This window comes from Geotrypetes seraphini, chromosome 1 (assembly GCF_902459505.1).
Source record: "Geotrypetes seraphini chromosome 1, aGeoSer1.1, whole genome shotgun sequence".
Taxonomy (NCBI): domain Eukaryota; kingdom Metazoa; phylum Chordata; class Amphibia; order Gymnophiona; family Dermophiidae; genus Geotrypetes; species Geotrypetes seraphini.
In genome coordinates this window covers 264827655-264848170 of record NC_047084.1, presented here as the reverse complement: position 1 = coordinate 264848170, position 20516 = coordinate 264827655, and the positions used below count along the sequence as shown (strand labels likewise).

The window sequence follows — 20516 nt, the reverse complement described above, 5'->3', positions numbered from 1 at the left end:
ATCACCCCCTCTCAATAATTGAACTTGTTTAAGAACTTCAAAATGTAGATCATCCACTGTGTATTGCAAAGCTCTCCAGTGCCAAACTAACGGTGCCTCTTCTCTGTCCAGTGTAATATTGTTCAAGTGTTGTGCTATCCTTAACTTAACTGGTCTAATGGCATGACCAATATAAAATAATAAACACAGATATTTTATTATATAAACTACCTGTTTAGTAGAACAACCTGTGTGAGATCTTAAACTTTTCCCCTGTATTTGGATTTACTTTTCTATCAACTTGCCATGTACACTTGCAATGTACACATTTGCCACACTGAAGATGCTCCCTTATTTCACCACTTTCTTTGATCTCATTCCTGCCTAGAGGCAATAACTCAGCCAAATTCCTGCCAAATGAAGGGATTGCAGTTGTGGATGTAACCTTAAAGTCTCCCAATGTTTCTTAATTGCCTGCCTGATTTTTATTGCTGAATTCGAATAAGATAACACACAAGTCAAGCTGTCCTTCATTTTCTGATTATCATTTGTATTCATCAACCATTCCTTATGGGTGTGTTTTGCTGTCTTATATACCTGTTTTATTATTCTCACTGGATATCCTTTGCCTAAACCTCTGACTCATTTGTTCAGAAAATTGCTTGATAAGTTGTATTTTCACGCATATAACGCGTGTGTTATACACGGTTTTTACAAACCGCGCATAACCTTGCGCGTTATACAAATTTTTTTTACATAGCTCCCCCCCGACGCCTGATTCATCACCTGGAAGGACCGCTCGCACCCCCACCCGAAGGACCGCTCACACCCCCACAGCCTCCCCCCCTCTCCCATGGAGAAGCCGTCTACCTTGTTTTCGGATGCCAGCCCAGCTGCTTCCTCTGCCGGCGGTACTGCCCCTTCTCAGAGCCCTGTGCTGCGCTGCTTCCTCTTCAGGCGGTCCCGCCCTTTCTCTGACGTCAGAGAAAGGGCGGGACCGCCGGAAGAGGAAGCAGCGCAGCAGGGCTCAGAGAAGGGGCGGGACCGCTGGCAGAGGAAGCAGCTGGGCTCGTTGGCATCCGGAAACAAGGTAGACAGCTTCTCCATGGGGGGGGGGAGGCTGTGGAGGTGCGAGCGGTCCTTCGGGTGGGGGTGCGCGCGCTCCTTCGGGGTGGGGGTGCGAGCGGTCTTTCGGGGTGGGGGTGCGAGCGTTCCTTCCGGATGATGAATCGGGGGGGGGGGGAGCATCAGGCTTTCAGGATGGGGACAGGACTTAAAGGGGGACAGGCAGACCTTCAAGGGGGACAGGCAGACCTTCATGGGGGGACAGGACTTCAAGGGGGACAGGCAGACCTTCAAGCAGGGACCAGAGGAGACTCGGGGCAGGGCTGGAAACGAGCAGGCGGGACCAGAGGAGACTCGGGGCAGGGCTGGAAACAAGCAGTCGGGACCAGAGGAGACTCGGGGCGGGCGAAAGGAGAGTCGGGCGGCGACGGGAAAGTCAGGGCAGCATGCGCGGTATACGGGTGTGCGCGGTATATAAAAATTTCTATACATAAATTTGTGTTTTCCGCGCGCTATACCCGTGTGCGCGTTTTACACGGATGCGCGTTATCTACGTGATAATACGGTAATTGCATATGATTTAACACTAAAGTGATGTATGTTATGAACTTATTTATGTAATTTCAATCAGGCAAATATCCCATTTATGCTATATTTTGGGTACTCCATTAATCCTGTCCAGGAAGTTCATTGTCTTATCACAAATATTCCAGCGTAATTACTGTTGTATCTTTGATAGGTTCAAAAACATATCTCTGAGAGTGGAGACAAGATGGCGACAGAGCATGACGCAGTGTGTGAGCTCCCGCTCTAGTGCTATATTTTCTTGAGAATTTTTTCTTCTACGGACCTTTTATGTGATACCTAAGAGACGAGGATGCCAGAGAAGTATCTCTCAATCTCTGGCGGCATCTTCAACACTGTGTCAGACTGCAATTACTGACTTTGCAGTCCCTTCGGCGTTGGGCATTTCCACTGCTGAGCCTCAGGAATGGCTCAGCTTGGACAGCGAGATCTCGCTGAGTCTGTTAGGACCTGACGCTCTCCCAGCCCCAGGAGAAGCAACTGTGGGGGGCCCTCCAACTTGAGGGACCTCGGGAGAATCCAAATGAGAGAGTAAATCCACTTTCGGCAACTGTGGAGGGGGAAGCATTAATGCTTTCAGTAAGATTGCAGTCTGGGGGAGGAGCACAGCCAGTGAACGGTTGTGAGCTCGGAGCAGATAGGAACCGGGGAGGAGAACCTAGACCTGAGGGTGAGCACTCTATGTTTCCTGAGCTCAAACTGCTCCTAAAACCAAGTGGTTACTCTGGACTTACTGTGGTTGGCAATGGAAAATCTTCAATCGGTATGTAATGGATTCATTTCTATGATGGCTAATGTTTCCACGAATGTTAAACAACTGGAGGCTGTAGTAAAAGACCATACAGTGAAGATAGGGGAAATTCAGAAATCTGTTGTGGACATAAAAAATTCTACCAAACAACAAGGCATGGACAAAATGTTTTTTCTCTGTAAAATTGAAAACTTGGAAAATTATAATAGGACTTTCAATTTGAGGCTCTTAAATTTTCCTTTGCCTAAATATAAAACTCCAAGAGAGATTTTTCAAGATTTTCTTGCTTCTATTTTGAAAATTCCTGAAGCGAATTTACTGCAAAAGATATATTTTTTGAAGAGAACATTAAATGAAATGAATGTATCCTCTGAAGCGCAAGAAGTTTCAGCGATTTTGGAATCATCTGATATTGAATTTTCAGGTCGTGCTACGTTAATAGTTTCCTTTGTTTTTCAACAAGATAAGGATTTGGTCTTGAAGCTCTATTATAATTTAAAGCAGGTTTCTTATTTAGGTGAAAAAATATATATTTTTCCTGACATTTTTAAATGGACTCAAATTAGGAGAAAAGAATTCTTAGCATATCGGGATAATGTAATTAATTTCCTTAGGTGCTTTTTTCCAGTTGAGATTCCCCTGTAAATGTGTTGTAACATATCAGGACAATAAGTACATATTTTATGATCCAGATCAGTTGTGTTTCTGTCTAGAAAGAAAAGGGGTTTCTTTAGCACCCTAGTGAAAGCCAGAGTAATTCTTGTTCGTGAGTTATAGTTGAAGTAATTCTGCTCTATTTCTTTTTGATTTAAATGTATTAATCTCTTGTCCTAGAAGAGTTTCTTTCATGTCTCTTTCTCAATTTGAGGACTATGGGCTCCTTTTACTAAGTTATGCTAGCGGTTTTAGCGCGCGCTTATCATGCGCTACAATGCCACACGCTAGACACTAACGCCTCCATAGAGCTGACGATAGTTTTTCCGCATAGTGTGGGGGTTAACACGTGCTAAAAACGCTACCGCAGCTTAGTAAAAGGAGCCCTATATTACAAGGTATGTTGGTTTCCTTTGTGATTTATATGCAAATGCCAATAATAATTGGTTGTTTTTGGTTTTTCTTTATTTCCTGCTAAGCACAATGTATTGTACTTAATTGAAACTTAATAAAAAAAATTTTTTTAAACACACCATATCTCTAATATTTATGCCCCCCTCTTTTTTTTTTTTTTTATTGAAAACAGAATCAAGATTTCCTTTTGCATGTGCCTCTTGGAAACAGCGGATCACAGCAAGAGACAGTTGGTGGCAGCAGAATAACTGCTGGAGCACAGCCAGTCCCACCACCTACAGACCTCAGCAATTCTACATCCTCAGACATAACGTGTAATTGTGAAGCCTGTAACGAACGCAGGTGAGATATTTGCTTTCAGCTGGCTCTAGAAAATTAGAATTAACCTCCCCCCCCCATAAGAAATTTGATATAAGAATTATAGAGAATTCTACTGTGATAATAAGATTTAATTTTCACTTGTTTTCTGCTATCAGAGTGTTTGTAGGTGTGTGTTTTTTAATTTTATATTTTACTTGTGAATTTTTCTGAAGCAGTTGAGTATAGTCTCAGAAAATGGGGAAATAGTCACAGGACAAAAAATAATTTAAAGTTCTAATCTGAGGTGTATTAAATAGAAATAAGTAAAGGTGGGTCACATGATGTGGTAGTAAGGTTGCTTCAGTAGTACCCCTAATTTTCACATATTGGGAGGGCATGACCCAAGAGGTCAGCAGGTATTTTATCTCACTACTATCTGCAGGGCAAATGTTTAAAATCTAAAGGACCTGAGGTGCTAGTAGCAGAGAAAGGAGGATCTGAAGAAGCAAGGACTGATGTCCTGGTTTCTGATGGTGCTGGTGCAGTGATTAAAGAGCTAAGAATTATCTTGTGTCTTTTTTTTTTTTTTTTTTACTATTTTTATTAAATGAGATAACATACAACCAACTAGAAATACAGCAAGAACAGAACCAATGGGTTCAGGAAGGTGACATATAACAAAAGAACAATAAATTTTTGTAATCCCCTCCCCTCCCCCCCTTCTCTAGGGAGGCATTGGGAAGGAACATTTTCATTGTCCTAGTACTAATATATTAACAAATATAACAAAAGAGAAACACATTATCCATTTATTTCCAAAATTGTAGAGAAAATTGTTCATATCTATCTTATTATCATTGAGGAGATCCTTGTATGCTTCCCAGACAAAGTTTTAGGCTTTTTCATATAATGGAACTGCTATTTTGGATATGTTAAATGATATCTATATACTATATATACTAGAATATAAACCAAGGTCACCTTTCCCCCCAAAAAAGGAGGAAAAAAGGTTGACTTGAATATACAGTACTCTGCGAATTTTGAAAAACCGTGAATACCGTTTTTCGCTTGTCAAAAGGCAGGAGAGAGCAGCTGGAGCGCTAGCGAGTGAAGAAAATCACTTGTGGTTTGCTCCGACCACCTCTTCCTGTTACTAAAGTAAGGCTATATCAATCAGGAGCTGCTTTGACATGGAGCTCCTGATTGGTGTAGCCCGACTTTTGTACAGGAAGAGGCGCTCGGAGAATACCGCGAATTAGTGAGTCCGCGAATTTGCGGAGAAACACTGTAAACCTGAGAGCAGAGCCCTTCCAGGCTCTGCCCCCAGCCCCAACCTCTTGCGTGGTTTTGTAAATGTGGGAGATTGACTTCAGAGAATATTAGCTTTTCTCTCCTTTTGAGCAAGATGGTAAAAACCCCCCCAAGCAAAACCAAAACCAAAAAAATCTATAGAAATCCTCTTTTACTAAAGCAGCAAAAATAATCAAACATCATAAAATAACCCAAAATTATATACAATTTCATTGTTAAAATCTCTCTCTTTTTTTTTTTTTTTTTTAAAGAAATCAGACAGAGCACTTAGGGCTCCTTTTATGAAACCGCGTTAGCAGTTTAACGCGTGTAATAGTGCTTGCTAATTTGCCGGCCATGCTAGCTGCTACCGCCTCCTCTTGAGCAGGCGGTAGTTTTTCGGCTAGCGCGGGGGTTAGCGCATGCTAAAAAGGTGCGTGCGATAAAGCTGCTAACGCGGCTTCATAAAAGGAGCCCTTAATGTTTAAAAAAAAAGGGGAAAAATTAGTTTGATATAAATTGCTTTTTGGTGGAGGTTCTCTCCTCCCCCCCCTCCAAATTGTGTGCTCAGTTGGGATACTTGTTAGTTTTAGACTTTTGTTAATTTTAGAAGTTTTAGGATTTTTTTTTTTAATTGTTGTATCCAGGATCAATATGGCTACTAGAATTCTGCACTCCTAGAACTGTAAATATATTTAAATTAAACTTGTTCACTTGATGTTGTTGCAGAGAAATTTCAGCAGAAACTGAAAGAGAATCTCAACAGCTTCAAAATTATTGGTCAGAAGTCCGGTACATGGTACGCTGTGTATATCGTCAGGCTGGAACCCCATTGGCAGATGATCAAGACCAGTCTTTGGTACCAGATAAAGAGGGGATGAAAGATCTAGTAGATAGGTATGTGTGTTAGGTTGATATCTGTATTCTGGATAAAATGATGACTTTCCAAATACAAACAGTATAAAATGAAAATGGCTCCCTTGTCCATAGCTGGTATTTGTAACTCAAACCTACTGTCATTCTATAACAAGGTCTCAGTTTTCATGATGCCAGAAAGCAAGGCCCTGCAAATGCTGACAGGAAAATATGGAGGCCAGATCTCCTGTTCTATGTCCCTCCTGAGAATGGTCCTAGTGGGACTGTATATTGGGCTTGGACACACATGTCTCTACCAGTTTAGACATCTTTGAGTCACAAGGCTGCATTCATATCTCTCAGGAAACGGAAAGGACCAGGAGTTGTTATCCCCCTGGTGGTTTTGCACCATAGAAGTGGGCCTGATAGGCTGGGAGGGGACAAATCCACTGACTCAATTTGCTGGCAGGGGGTCTTAATTCACTCATTTAGATAGGTGTGGCAGGAGTTAAAAGAAAAGATATTAAAAGATAAGCCCAAATTTTAGCATGATACTAACAAGAGGCAGATATAAAGATGTGAGGCTCCAAATTTTTTGTAGAGATGACCAAATGGAAATGATACACTTTATTTGCTTCAACACATACGTGCTTCAGCCAAAAGGGCCTGCTTCAGTTTGATTCAGAATTTCTGATAATATATATTGAGATTTTACTTCAAGGTTCCCCGCCGCTTCCCCAGAGAACTGACGGCTGACGTGGCTGCCTCCTCTTTTGTTCTCTTGTGGCATAGCGGTGCACCAAGTTGCCTGCCTGTTCCCACGTCACTTCCTGGGAAGCGGCACGAGACTAGGCAGGCAGCCTGGTGTGCCGCTATGCCGCAAGAGAACAGAAGAGGAAGCAGCCACTGTCAGCCATCAGTTCTCTGGGGAAGCGGCGGGGAACAGGCAGCTAGCCAGCCAGCCTTGTGTGCTGCTCTCAGCAAGGGAGGGCGGCAGCATTAAAATAAGGTAATGTGGGGGGGAGAATGCTTTGGGTATTCGCTCCATAAGATGCACCCTTACTTCCACTTACTTTTTTTGGGGAAAAAAGTGTGTCTAATGGAGCGAAAAATATGGTAGCTAAGAAACTATTCTGCACAAATAGGGGTTAGTCCCTCCTACCAGCAGATGGAGTTAGAGAAAAAAAAATTATGTCATTGGTACCCTGTTTCCCCGAAAATAAGACCTACCCTGAAAATAAGCCCTAGCATGATTTTTAAAAATGCTCCTAATATAAGCCCTACACCCAAAATAAGCCCTAGTTAAGATTGACCTCCGAACACCCCCATGTCCCCAACACTCCCCGACTCCATCCCTGACACTAGTGCTGACTGATTCACTGAAAAAATTGGACCTGTCAATTCAGCGACCCCCCTCCCCCTCTCCCCCCCCCCCCCCTGGTGAGACCTGACATACCTCTGCTCCGAGGCCTCCTAAAGCAACAGCAGTGGCAGCGCTCTGAACGAGCTACTTCGCAACCTTGCTCAGCAGGGTCTTTTCTCTGCCATGTCACTGATGATGACATCAGTGATGTAGCAGAGGGTAGGTACCGGCAGGGAAAGCTTCAAAAAAGCCTGTTCAGAGCACTGCTGCTGCTGTTTTTGGAGGCCTTGGAGCGTCGCTGCTGCTGTTTTTGGAGGCCTCGGAATGGAGGTATGTCAGTCTCACGGTGGGAGGGTCGGTGGGGTTCTGCAGCACACGAGATGGGAGGGAGGGATAGAAAGATACTGCACAAGGGGATGGGTGAGAGGGGAGGAAAGATACCTCACATGGGGGGAGAAAGAAAAGAGGGAGAATTGGGGTGTAGGAGAGGAAGGGAGAGATGACTGTTGTAAAAAAAATAAGGCCTAATGCATTTTTTTGATCCACAATTAATATGACATTGTCTTATTTTCAAGGAAACACAGTAGTAAGTTGGTGATGCTTTCTGAAAAGATTCAGTATTTTCCGTACCTCAGCAGATGGTAGGTTGTTCCTTCTGGTGCTCCTGGTCCATGGCTTAGCTCTCTGCTCTGCTGGCTGTGGCTGCACAACTTGGTTGAGCCTAACAACCACTCCCAGGTTATCTGGTCCCTGGACTGTATCTGGTTGAACACAGAGCTTAGCTCTGCTGCCCTCAGTCGCTCCCTTTAACATCCATTGGGTGAGGCTTGTGGCTCGATTACATAGGACCTTACCTGAGGGGTACAGGTTTCCATCCCTCCCCTTTCTTGTCTGCTCACCTTGTTTGGGTGTATTCCTCCCCCTCCCCCCCAAGCTCCTATGCAGCTGCCATGCTTTCTGTTTGGCTTGCCTGGTTTAGCTTTAGTCCCTTGTGATAGGAAAAAAGCTGTTGCATTTTAAAAACAAAAACCCCTAAGAATGCACCCAAGAGAACAGGGGGAATGCTGGAGCTCTAGGTTATGGTCAGCTCGAGTAGCAGGGCACGTTGTCCATGTGATCAGGTATGCCTGCCAGTGGACACTACAGTATCTGTCAGTAGATTAGCACATCTGCTGGCTCTGTCTGCCCTTCTCATGATGAGCTGTTTCTGACTTTGGGGTCAGGGAGGCAGCAGGAGCTTCTTCCTCCACTCTCTGCTCTGAAGCATCAGAACCCGCAGCCATTTTCCCTCTGTTTGTTTTTTCTCCCTCTGCTGTTTCCCAGCAGCAGGATTCATCTGAGATGCCATCAGAGCGAGGGCCTTTCCTTCCCATCCAGCTTGGATTCACTTTTGGCTGGGAGGATTGTAGGTCTGGTGGGATGCTGTGATTTATTGGCTCCAAACCCTAACTGAAATTGTCAAAGAAGCTCTGCAAAAGGAGAATAGCCTGCCCACCTCATTCCTACCCCTTTCTTAACTTCCCCATGTGGCTCAGAACTAAAGCAAAGGCCAAGGTTTTTAATTTAGTCGTAAGGCTTTTCAATGCTGCAGACGCTCCTAGTTTAGTAACATCTCTGGCTGCATAGACTTTGAGGGCAGTAGTCTGTAGCCTAGAGGCAGCCAGGGCACCTGCCTGGCCAACCTGCATTAACAGTCCGGGAGCTCAGGGACCGTTCCCTTGGGAGCATGGCTTACTCCAGGTTTTGTCTGCAGAGAACTTGAGTGCAGGATGAGTGGCCCCATGGCGGTTTTCACCAGGATCAGGTGCCGACTGTGTCACCCCCACCCCGATTTTGTGCTTGAGTTCTGGTGGGGGGCTTGAGTTCTCAGTTTAGTCAGTTGGGCTAAGGTCATTCTGAAGAAGCAAGCTATCTGGTTGTCCTGACTTGTCTGAGGCAAAGTTTTATGACTGCAGCTCTAGCCCTTTTGCAGTTCCCAGTACCAGCATGGTTCAGTGAGTAAGGCTGTGATAACCTAGGAGAGATATCGGGCTGGGGGGCGTTCTTTAACAATAATTTTTAAAGGTTTTTGGGTCTAGGGACAGGGTCCCTTAGTTCTAAAATTCTGTTCTCTGATAGGGAATGGGAACTATTGCTTCCTCTTGTTTTTTGCAGCATTCTAGTATTTGCTTCAATGCCGGGGGTTTCCATGTGTTTTTTTGTGTCAAGCCACACTTACACTTTTGAGAGATTGTGGTTTGAAGGAGCGTTATTCCTGAAGAGTGTTCAAATCTCTGATTTTTGGGTAGTTAATGACATTTTGTTAAGTTCTGTGGAGTTTTTTTGACTTATGATTAAGTAGTACTTGCTTGACTATTTAGCATTTGCTTGAATTTAGCATTGCACTTTATACACTGAGGTCTTTTTCTCCACTTTTGTTTATGTATCAAGCAGTGATTTGAACTCCTTTGGAAGAGAGTAAATGTTACCTTTTTTGTTGATTTCAGTATCCCAACATTGACTGATTAGATGTTACATCGGGGAGCGCTAGAGAGGTAAAATTCCTAGATGTCATAAATGACTGCTTCTTAGAGCAACTAGCCCAGGAATCAACAAGAAAGGGGAGCTATTTTAGAATTGGTTCTTAGTGGAATGCAAGGCATAGTACAGAAGTTAACTGTGTTGGATCTGCTGGGAAACTGTGATCATAACGTGATCAAATTTGAGTTGATATTGGGAGTGACGTCGCAAAAGAAATCTACTGTAGAGCCATGTTATTTTCAAAAGGGTGGCTATGGTAAAATGAGGGAAGTGGTTTTAAAAGACGTTATAAAGATCAGCTGCAAAGGTTAGGACTGTAAACCAGGCGTGGATGTTATTTAAAAATACCATCATGGAAGCCCAGACCAGATGTATTCCACATATCAGCAAAGGTGGAAAGAGGAGGAAATGAGAGCTGGCGTGGTTAAAAGGCGAAGTGAAAGAGGCTATTAGAGCCAAAAAAACATCCTTTAAAGAATGGAAAAAGGATCAGCATGAAGAAAATAAGAAGAGTCACAAGCACTGGCAAGTTAGATGCAAAGCATTGATAAAGAAAGCTGAGAAACTTACAAAAGAGGCAAAAACTCATAACAATTTTTTTAGGTACATCAGAAGCAGAAAACCTGTGAGGGAATCCATGGGACCGTTGGATGATCAAGAAGCAAAAGAGGCGCTCAGGGAGGATAAGGCCATAGTGGAGAGACTGAATGAATTCTTTGCTTCAGATTTTACTGAAGAAGATATAAGAGATCTACCTGAACTGGAAATGGTTTTCAAGGGTGATGATGTGGAGGAACTGAATGAAAATCTTAGTGAATCTGGAAGATGTACTAAGCCAAATTGACAAATTAGAAAGTGATAAATCATCTGGATCAGATGGTATACATCCCAGGATACAAAAAGAACTCAAACATGAAATTGCTGACCTGCTATTAGTAATCTGTAACCTGTCACTGAAATTGTCTGTAGTACCTGAAATTTGAGGGTGGATAATGTTACGCCAATTTGCAAAAAGGGTTCCAGGGGAGATCTGGGAAATTACAGACCGGTAAGCCTGACTTCAGTGCTGGGCAAAATAGTGAAAACAATTATAAAGAATAAAATTGTGGAACACATAGACTAGACAAAAATGATTGAATGAGACGGACTCAGCATGAGTTCAGCCGAGGGAGATCTTGCCTCACCAATTTGCTTGACTTCTTTGACGGTTTGAATAAACGTGAATAAAGATGAGCCGGTTGATGATGTATATCTAGATTTTCAGAAAACTTTTGACACTAATAGGTTTAACTACATCTGTACAATATTTCCTGGATCTGCATAAATCAGTTATAATTATTTCATTAGAACTTTCAGCAGCTTTTGATACTGTAGATCACCAACTCCTGCTTCTAAGGCTAGCTGCAGCAGGAATCTCTGAACAGGTTCTTGAATGGTTTACCTCTTATTTCACAAACCGCACTTCTGTTTCGTTCAATAACTCCACATCATCAACTATCCAAAATAGTTTCAAGGATCCAGAGAATTTGCGGGAGCCAGTAAGGAAGCCCCTCAGCACCGAGTAGCAGCGCCAAATTGCGCTGCTGTTCGTGCCGCTGAGATGGACTAAGTGGATCCGCGCAGCCGGTTAACAGCGGGGCAGGAGTTCAGAAAGCTTGCTCTTGCCCGCTGCACCTCCACCAACGATCAGCAGAGGACCCGCTATACCTCCACCAGAACGACAGAGGTAGGAAGATAGGGCAGGGAGGAGGAGGGGAGGCAGAGCTTGGCTGTGGCGGCTTTAAAAAATTCTGGAAGACGTCATTGACTCAAATATAAACCGAGACCCCCATTTTTGGGCCAATTTTTGGTCCAAAAATCCCAGTTTATATTCGAGTATATACGGTAGGTACTTCCCTCAATAATCTTCTTTCTGTTAACACAACATATGAGTCTTGACAATCCGCCCTATCAGTCTGGGATTTGCCTACATATTCTCTGGATCAGAGTTCAGTGTCCACTACTGAAGATTTCATGCTGTTAAAAAAAAAAATAAAAAATTGAAAGAATGAAGGGAGAGTGCTTGAAGGCAAACACTCTGAGCTTTATGATGAATTTTTAGTGGGTGGTTTTTGGTTCTTGCACCCTAAGTTTTCCAGATGTTGTATAACCTTGTTTGATATTTCTTACAGAGCAGAACAGAACTGTGCCTTCAGGGAGATTCCCGTACCCCCCCCCCCTTCTTGTTTTCTGTGCTTTAATGCTTTTTCTATTGCTTGGGTACTAATTGAAGGGGGCTCCACAGCACTGGAGAAGGTGGAGCTGAAAAATGTAAATTTCACCCTCCTGCAGCCAACTCGGAAATGTAGGATATTCACTTACTGTTAGGACTCATATGCTGTGTTAACAGAAAGAAGATTATCAAGGTAAGTACCTAATCTTCCTATATACCGCAATTACCAGACCAGGATCAAAGTGGTTTACAACAGGCAATAAAATTTATGGTAGAGTAACTTAAAGAAATGAGAAAACAACATTAAGTATGGCCATAGTCATATATGATAAGAATATTGTAATTCTTTCCTGGTGTTATTGTTGTAAGAATTATCTACCCTTTTGTTACATTTGTCATTATGAACTTTAAACATTTTGTTAAGGCCATATGATTTTCATTGTATTATTATGGTAGGTTCTAAACAAAATGCCTTTCTCAATGTTCAGGCTTTGTGAAAGAGACCCTTATCAGCTATACCAACGCTTGGAACAGCAAGCAAGAGAGTATGTGCTTGAAATGAAAGTTCGTCTACTTAGGCACCTGTCGTTGGGGTCTAAAGTGACTTCAACAATTCAAGGCCCACCTCAAGCACATCAGTTCATCTCTCTGCTGCTAGAGGAATACAGTGCACTCTGCCAGGCAGCACGTACAATCAGTACCTTCCTTGTCACTTTGGTAAGATATTAAATGCAAGACTATAAATCCATAATTGGGACTCTGTTTTAAAAATCTTATTTAGTTTTTGCAACATAGGCATTCTCTTTGCCTAATAAGTTATAATATTTAATTCATTGAACATGAAGAAGCACATGCTGAAATATGAAATTAATCTTCTATATAAACCAGGGGTGTCAAATGCCGGTTCTCGATTGCCACATTCCTTAGCAAAGCAGCAGATGAATCCAGAGACTAGTGGGAATAGCTCACATCGACCAGCAGGTGGAGATAGAGAAACTGATTAACGGTTGGCCTTATAGCCTGGTGTTCTTCCTGTTGATTCAGTTATGCCTCTTGCCCAAGCATCCCGAGAAAGGTGAATGAGCATCCACAAAACTTCATTCCAGTAGTCAATGTGCAAATCAGAAATGCAAGAATACAATTACCAACAATACCCCAACTGAATAATTCAAACTAACACACCGACAAAAAGTCCACTGGAGTGGGGCTCTGGATTCATCTGCTGCTTCTAAAGGAAAGAAAATTAACAGGTAAGACATAATTTTACCTTCCTTAGCAAAGCAGCAGATGAATCCAGAGACTAGTGGGATGTAGCAAAGCCAACTCAAACTGGGTGGGAAACCAATGCCGCCTCTGCAAGCACTGAAGCGCCAAAACTTGCCTCCGCACGGGCAGCAACGTCCAAACGGTAATGCTTTGAAAAGGTATTTCCAGACGACCACGTAAATTTCCGGCAAATTTCCTCCAAAGACATACCACCGGACTCTGCCCAAGACGTAGCCAATGCTCGAGTCGAATGAGCACGAAGGTGCTCCGGTACCTGCTTCCCCATCAACAAATACGCCGAAGCAATCGTTTCTTTGACCCAACGAGCAATGGACGCTTTAGACGCAGCCATACCCTTGTTTTTGCCCACGAATAACACGAAGAGATGATCCGACCGCCGAAAGTCGTTAAGTCACCCCCAAATAATGTAGAACCATCCGGCGTACATCCAGTAGACGCAATGACGAGAATCGTTTTCCCCAATCCTCCTTCCGAAAGGACGGGAGGAATAAACTCTGGTTTACATGGAATGATGAAATCACTTTAGGAAGGAAAGAAGGCACTGTCCGCACCGACACTCCCGCCTCCGAAAAACGTAAAAAGGGTTCTCTGATTTGGCATAGAGGAGATATTCATAAAAAGAACGTCCGTCAAGATCTTTACTCATAGACTGTGCCATTTGCTTTAAATCATCTTCCATCATTAATCCAAATTGCACAATTCTTTCTCTGTCTTTGTCCTGAATGACATCTGGCCACATTGCTGGATCCTTCCAGTCAACAAATTTATGAGCAGGTGCGGAGAACGCATTTTTAAACAAATGTAGTTTATCCTTGTACTCCTTATGTAATTTTAATCATCTATGGATATGTTTGTATGTTTATTGTTCAAATGGTTTTATTTATTTCCCCAAATTTATTTTTGTTATACGCATTGAAAATATTTGATATTGCGTTTAAATCAAAATCTCAATAAACTTGAAACGTGAAATGAGTGCCCGTGAGATTGTGGGAGGGTTAAATACTCAAAACTTAGAAGAATAACAATTTACTTAAGTTTTTGCTACGCCAGCTTTCTGGTATCTTTACATACAGTGGCGTATGTAGCATATGTAACACCCGGGGCCCATCATTTTTTGGCACCCCCCCCCATCTGTAAGAAAAACATGATTTTTAGTAACAAACCACACGTCACACATGAGTACCTAGGAAAACGCAGCATCTTACATATTGCAGTGAGCAGTACATCAATACACCCATTGTAAAACTAAACAAGCCAGAGCAGCACAGATCAATCCTACACCGTCAATCCTAACAGAAAACCATGTCTTTCGAGCACACAGAACACAGAAAACACCTTCGCCTAATATGGAATATGTCATCACAAACTAACCCTCACTCTTTTACAAAACTGTAGTGTGGATTTTAGCCACGGTGGTAACAGCCCTGACGCTCATAGAATTCTGAGCATCAGAGCTGCTACCACCACGGCTGGTGCTAAAAAACGCTCCACAGTTTTGTAAAAGGGGGGATAAAATAGAAATACACAGTCTCAACGCTCTAGCTCAGAGGTGCCCAAACTTTTTGAACTTGTGAGCTACTTTAAAATGACCAAGTCAAAATGATCTACCAACAATAAAATTAAAAAACACAAAGCACACTATACGCTGAGAAAATGTTAATTATCATTCCTATTCTGGGTTTTTTTCAAAGAGGTCAAGGCAGATGACTCTATGCATTGTCACCTCAGTAACAACCATACAAAAATAGACAAATATACCCTCCATCCTTTTTATTAAACCACAATAGCAGTTTTTAGCGCAGGGAGCTGCGCTGAATGCCCAGCGCTGCTCTCGACGCTCATAGGCTCCCTGCGCTAAAAAACACTATTGCGGTTTAGTAAAAGGGGACCATATTGTAAAATATAGACAGCAGATATAAATTCAGAATTGTGCATAGTAAGTGAAGGGAAGTTTTCATATCTGGGAATTTACCCAGTTAACTATTAAGTTATTTGGGCAAATTCCTTTGAAAACTGGTAATACTGCCTCCACTTTGCAAAATTTAAAATAAAATCATTTTTCCTACCTTTGGTGATTTCATGAGTCTCTAATTGCACTTTCTTCTTCTGACTGTGCATCCAATCTTTCTTCCCTTCTTTCAGCCTGTATGCTTCCTCTCCTCCACACCTCATTCCCTCCCCCAACTTTTTCTTCCTCTCTTCATGCCCCCTTTCTTTTTTTCTGTTTCTCTTCTTTCCTTCTGTCTCCCTGCTGCCCCCTTTCTTTCTTTCTCCCTGCCATTCCTCAAGCCACTGCCATCGGGGAACATGACCCACCAATGAATAACAGGCCCCAAAGCCGACGCCGACCCCATGCTCTCCCTGCTTCGGGCCGAACAGCATTCCTCTCCCCGACGTCAATTCTGCCGTCGGAGAGGAAGTTCCGCCCAGCCAGGCAGCGATTGGCTGGCCCGAACTTCCTCTCCGAAGGCAGAATTGACGTCGGGGAGAGGAAGACTGATCGGCCCGATAGATTGCCAAGGCAAAGTGAGTCCTGGGTGATCGACTCACTTTGCCTTGGCGAGCTACTGGTGCCCCTGCCTTAGAACACTGCCTAGGACCCTGGGGGAGCCCGCCTGTCAGCTCCGGGCCACTGAATGCAGGACTGGTAGTACTGCCCTGATGGCGGCCCTGGGATGAACACAAGAAAGTTCTGAGGGCCACAAGCTTACACATACTACTAATTTTGTAAACTGCCTTGACCTGCTTACAATAGAGAATGACGGGGAAAAAGTTTGTTCCCGTCACCGCCCTGTCTCCGCGACCACCATCCCTGTCCCTGCCCGTCCTCTCGACTAATGTCCTCGCCCCGTCACCACGACTACTGTCCTTGCCCCGTCACCGCGACTACTGTCCCCATAGCATCCATACAAGCCTCAGTACTGCAATATTTAGCTTATTCCTTCCTTATAAATCAAAGTTCTGGATGCTAAACTAGAGAAAGAGATGTTCAACTGGCAGGGCTTTGTTTATAAATTTTTATCAACACAACTAATATACTATTTTATCCTAAAGCAAAAAAATAAGAAAATAAATAGAAATTTTTTTTTCTACCTTTGTTGTCTGATTTCTGCTTTCCTCATCTTCTCATTCAATTCCTTCCATCCACTGTCTGTCTTCTCTCGGCGTCTTTCATTTGCTCTGTTAGTGTGCCTCTACCTTCACCCCCCCCCCCCCCCAATTGGTCTGGCACCCATCTTCTTCCCTCCGCTCTCCCCATAGTCTGACATCTCTGTCTTCTTCCCTTCCAGCGTCTTCTCCCCACTCTCTGTTCCCCATTTCCCTTTAGCATCTTCTCCCCACTCTGTCTTCCACATTTCCCTTCAGCGTCTGTTCCTCTCCACCCCCCTTCAGCATCTGTTCCATTCCTTTCCACCACCACCCTTCCCTCTCGCTACCCCCTTCAGCGTCTGTTCCTTTCTACTGCCCTTCAGCACCTCTCACGCTGTCCAACCATCTCCCTCCCTCTAACCTTCGTGGCGCTTTACAATGTAATTTGTGTAAGCCGCCAGAGCCTGCGAGCTCGGTCCCCGTCCCATCCCCACAAACCATCTCGCTTCTGTGTTCCTATTTTCCCCATTTCTAATATCTCCCCTATGTATCTGCCATTGCCCCCCCCTTGTCCATATACCATCCCCAAGTATGTCTCTGTCCCTATGCCCCCATGCACATAATTTCCTCCCATATGTCTTTGTCCCCATGCTCCCATGCACATAGTTTCCCCTCTGTTTCTGTTACCTTCCTGTGTCCAGATATCCCTTCTCTTCCTCACCAATGTGTCTCTTCTCTGCAACCCCATCTAGCTTCTTTCCCTCTTACTCCCCCCCCTTTCCAGCATCTGGCTCACCTGCCTGTCTTCCCCTTTCTTTCCTGCTATGGGTTTCTTTCTATCCTTCTTCATCCCCTTGGCCCAACATCTCTTTCCCTTTCACTCCCTCCTTCCTAGTGTGAGCCGGGAACAAGCGCGATCACGGATCATCCAGTCCAGCAGCCCCCTTCCGCCCGATCGCAGCATTCTGCCATCTCCCTCCCTCCACCTCACCTTAGGTGCCAACTTTAATTCTTCTCCCATCCGCATTCTTTCAATAAGCCGTGCACGCGCAGCTGCTTGAATTGTTGACTCTTTTCCTCTGACGCAACCGGAAACAGGAAGTTGCGTCAGAGAAAATTCAACAATTCAAGCAGCTGCATGCGTGGCTTATTGAAAGCGTGCGGCTGGAAGAAGAATTAAAGTTGGCACCTAAGGTGAGGTGGAGGGTAGGAGATGGCAGGATGCGGCGATTGGGTGGGGATGCTGGACCGCGCAATCCATGATTGCTTCACTGCGGAGACAAGACCATTCACCGCTCCACGGGGCAATGAATGGCCTTGTCCCCACAGCGACCACTATTTTTCTCTCCCTGTTTCGGTGGGTTACCCGTGGCTAGCTGCAAGTAACAACCACCGTGTAATTCTCTATTCTACAACACTTCAAGGATGTATTTTTAAAACTTTTATTTTGTATTGTCAAGTAGCAAATTCCATAAATGAGGCACCTGAGTAACATACTTGAGGCAGTTTTCAGTTACTATATCAAGAAGGCAAAATTGAAATTAGCACACTGAACAGGATTTTGAAGAGCATTTCAGTCAACTGTTTGAGGACTGTAGTAGAGAACTTCAGGGACCGCACATTGGAGACCATTGTTATAGGATCTCATAAATCTGATGGAAGTAGAAAAACCAATAACACAGATCTTTTTGAAAAGATAAGGTGGGTCAACTTAGTGGAGGGGCAGCATTATCTATAAATCATATACGAGTCATTCCACATCAAGTGGACCAAAATTTTGAAAATGAAGCACTCACGACTTCCTCCCTCCCTATTTTTAATTTGGCAGGGCAGGCAGGCAGGCCACGGCCTCTCCCTCCTCCTTCCCTACACCCCAGGCAGGCAGCAGACAGGCCCCAGCCTCTTCCTCCTCACCCCCCAGGCAGGCAACAGGCAAGTCCTGGCCCTCTTCCTCCTCCCCGCTGCCCCCAGTGCGTACCTTTTTATTTTTACTTCTGTTCGCAGCCAAGGCTGCCTGGTTCCCGCCGCTTCCCTCCGAGAACTGCCGGCTGACGCGTCCGCCTCCTCTTCTGTTCTCTTGCGGCATAGCGGCACACCAGGTTACCTGCCTGGTCCTGCGAGAACTAACTTCTTTGAAAAAAAACATGAATATAAATGATAATTAACATTTTCTCTGTGTACAGTATGCTTTGTTTCTTTTAAATTTTGTGGCTGCCATTATGTATTAAGATTATATTGTGTGTATATGAAAAATGGATGGAAGAAATTGCATTAAAATAAGTACCATTATTATGGGGGTGGGGTTAGGGGTGGAGCTTGGTGGCTCAAAGGCGGGGGTACTATGTAGATATTTATTAGACTTATTTGGTACTTGGCTTGAAAAAGTTGAGAAACACTGCTCTAGAGGGCAGTGCAGCAAAAACAGGCAAGGCACAACAGAAATTTTAATGGAGCACTGCTGATTTCCAGCAAAATTGCATTGTCCTTCTTAAACATTGGTATATACATGTTTTCTGAATCTTTTCCTTTTTAATAGGAAAATGAACATTTGAAGAAATTTCAGGTGACGTGGGAATTGCACAACAAGCACCTGTTTGAAAGTTTAGTATTTTCTGAGCCACTTCTACAAAGCAGCTTGCCAACATTAGTGTCACAGTTGAGGTAAAATCTTGTTTTGTAAATGTGAGTGCTTGGCATGATGTGATGATGGGCATTTGTCACTCGGTGTTTGCATCATACATTCATGGATTTCTTATGGAGTTTTCTTCTTCAGGCATAGGAACTTCATGACAACATGAAGTTCCCCACTTGAAAATTCCCCACTTTTCTTTGACACAGTTCACTCAGTGATCTGAAACAATGTCAAAACATAGCATTACGTTTTTGCAAATTGGAACTTTGCAAAATAAAATAACACTCTTCAGCTTCAATGGCACAATAACACTCAGAATTTAGGAAGAGGCTAGGCTGATGAGCCTCCTATGAGGAACCATGTCAAAAGACTTAATGAAATCCAAGTAGACTGCATCTAGTATATGTCCACTATCAACTTCTCTAATTATCCAGGCTAAGAAATCAATTAGATTAATTTGGCATGATTTTTCTTTGGTAAAACTATTTCCTCAGATCCTGTAACCCATTGGATTCCATGTAATTCACTATCTTTTCCTTGAACAGCACCTTGTTTTTCCAACCACCGACATAAGATTTGAAGACCTGCAATTTCCCATATCTTTTCTGTCTTCACTTTTGTGAAGAGGGATTACAAAGATTGTGAAGAGGGATGTTCTTCTGAGATTCCACGGATCTCCCCCCATCTCTAAGGATTTATTAAATCTTCAAGAGGACCCCCCAGAACCTCTTTCAGCTCCCACAAGATTCTGGGATGGATCCCACCCGACCCCATGGCTTTGTCCACTTTCAGCTTTTCAAATTGTTCAAAAACACTTTCTTCCATGAATGAAGCAATATCTACTTTATTCTCATACACACCTATATTAGTCAACTGAGGTTCTGCTCCAGGATTATCTTCCATGAAGACAAGATAGAAAATGTCTAAAATGCTGAGATTTCTGCTTTGTAAAATACTAAATCTGAATTCAATTCCCTGTAGGAGCGGCAGCATTTTATTCTGTTTAGGGCTGAAAATGCTAAAGGAATGCTAAAGCACTGGGCAAGAAGAGAGGAGTATTACTACTAATTTCTATAGCTCTACTAGACATACACAGTGCTGTATATCAAAACATAGAAGAGCTTACAATCTAGTCAAGACAAACAACTGGACAAGAAGGTGCATCTATACAAAGTGCTCAGATGGGGGAATTACAGAGGGAATGATAAGACAGATATTGGGGCTTAGAAGGTAGGTTGGAGTTTGGAATTGAAAGCATCTTTAGGTTTCAGTTGGTGAAAATCATCACACTGAAATATGGGAGTGGATTCTGGTGCCAAACATTATTATATAAAAGGCGCCTGAGAATAGCGCTAATTTTTATCTGTGGCCAAATTTGGACACCATTTACATAATTTAGTCCTTAGTATAAAATTTCAGTATTTCACTGACACTTTGTAAAGAACCAAATAGCTATGACAGGATTGATATGTTTTTCAGAAATTCATTGTAATATTCATGTCTGTGGAAAAATTGGAGT

At 43.3% G+C, this 20516-nt stretch overlaps 1 protein-coding gene across 4 annotated transcripts in view; it reads left to right on the top strand.

The window, feature by feature from the left end:
* Window positions 1-20516, top strand: part of FAM193A (family with sequence similarity 193 member A) — a 382414-nt gene that overhangs the window by 138158 nt on the left and 223740 nt on the right. For all 4 annotated transcript variants that reach the window (XM_033950625.1, XM_033950616.1, XM_033950602.1 and 1 more), the window contains exons 4-7: window positions 3621-3790; window positions 5768-5935; window positions 12477-12705; window positions 18902-19026. In XM_033950625.1, coding sequence (XP_033806516.1) covers window positions 3621-3790; window positions 5768-5935; window positions 12477-12705; window positions 18902-19026 — 692 coding nt within the window. The remainder of the gene's footprint in view (window positions 1-3620; window positions 3791-5767; window positions 5936-12476; window positions 12706-18901; window positions 19027-20516) is intronic.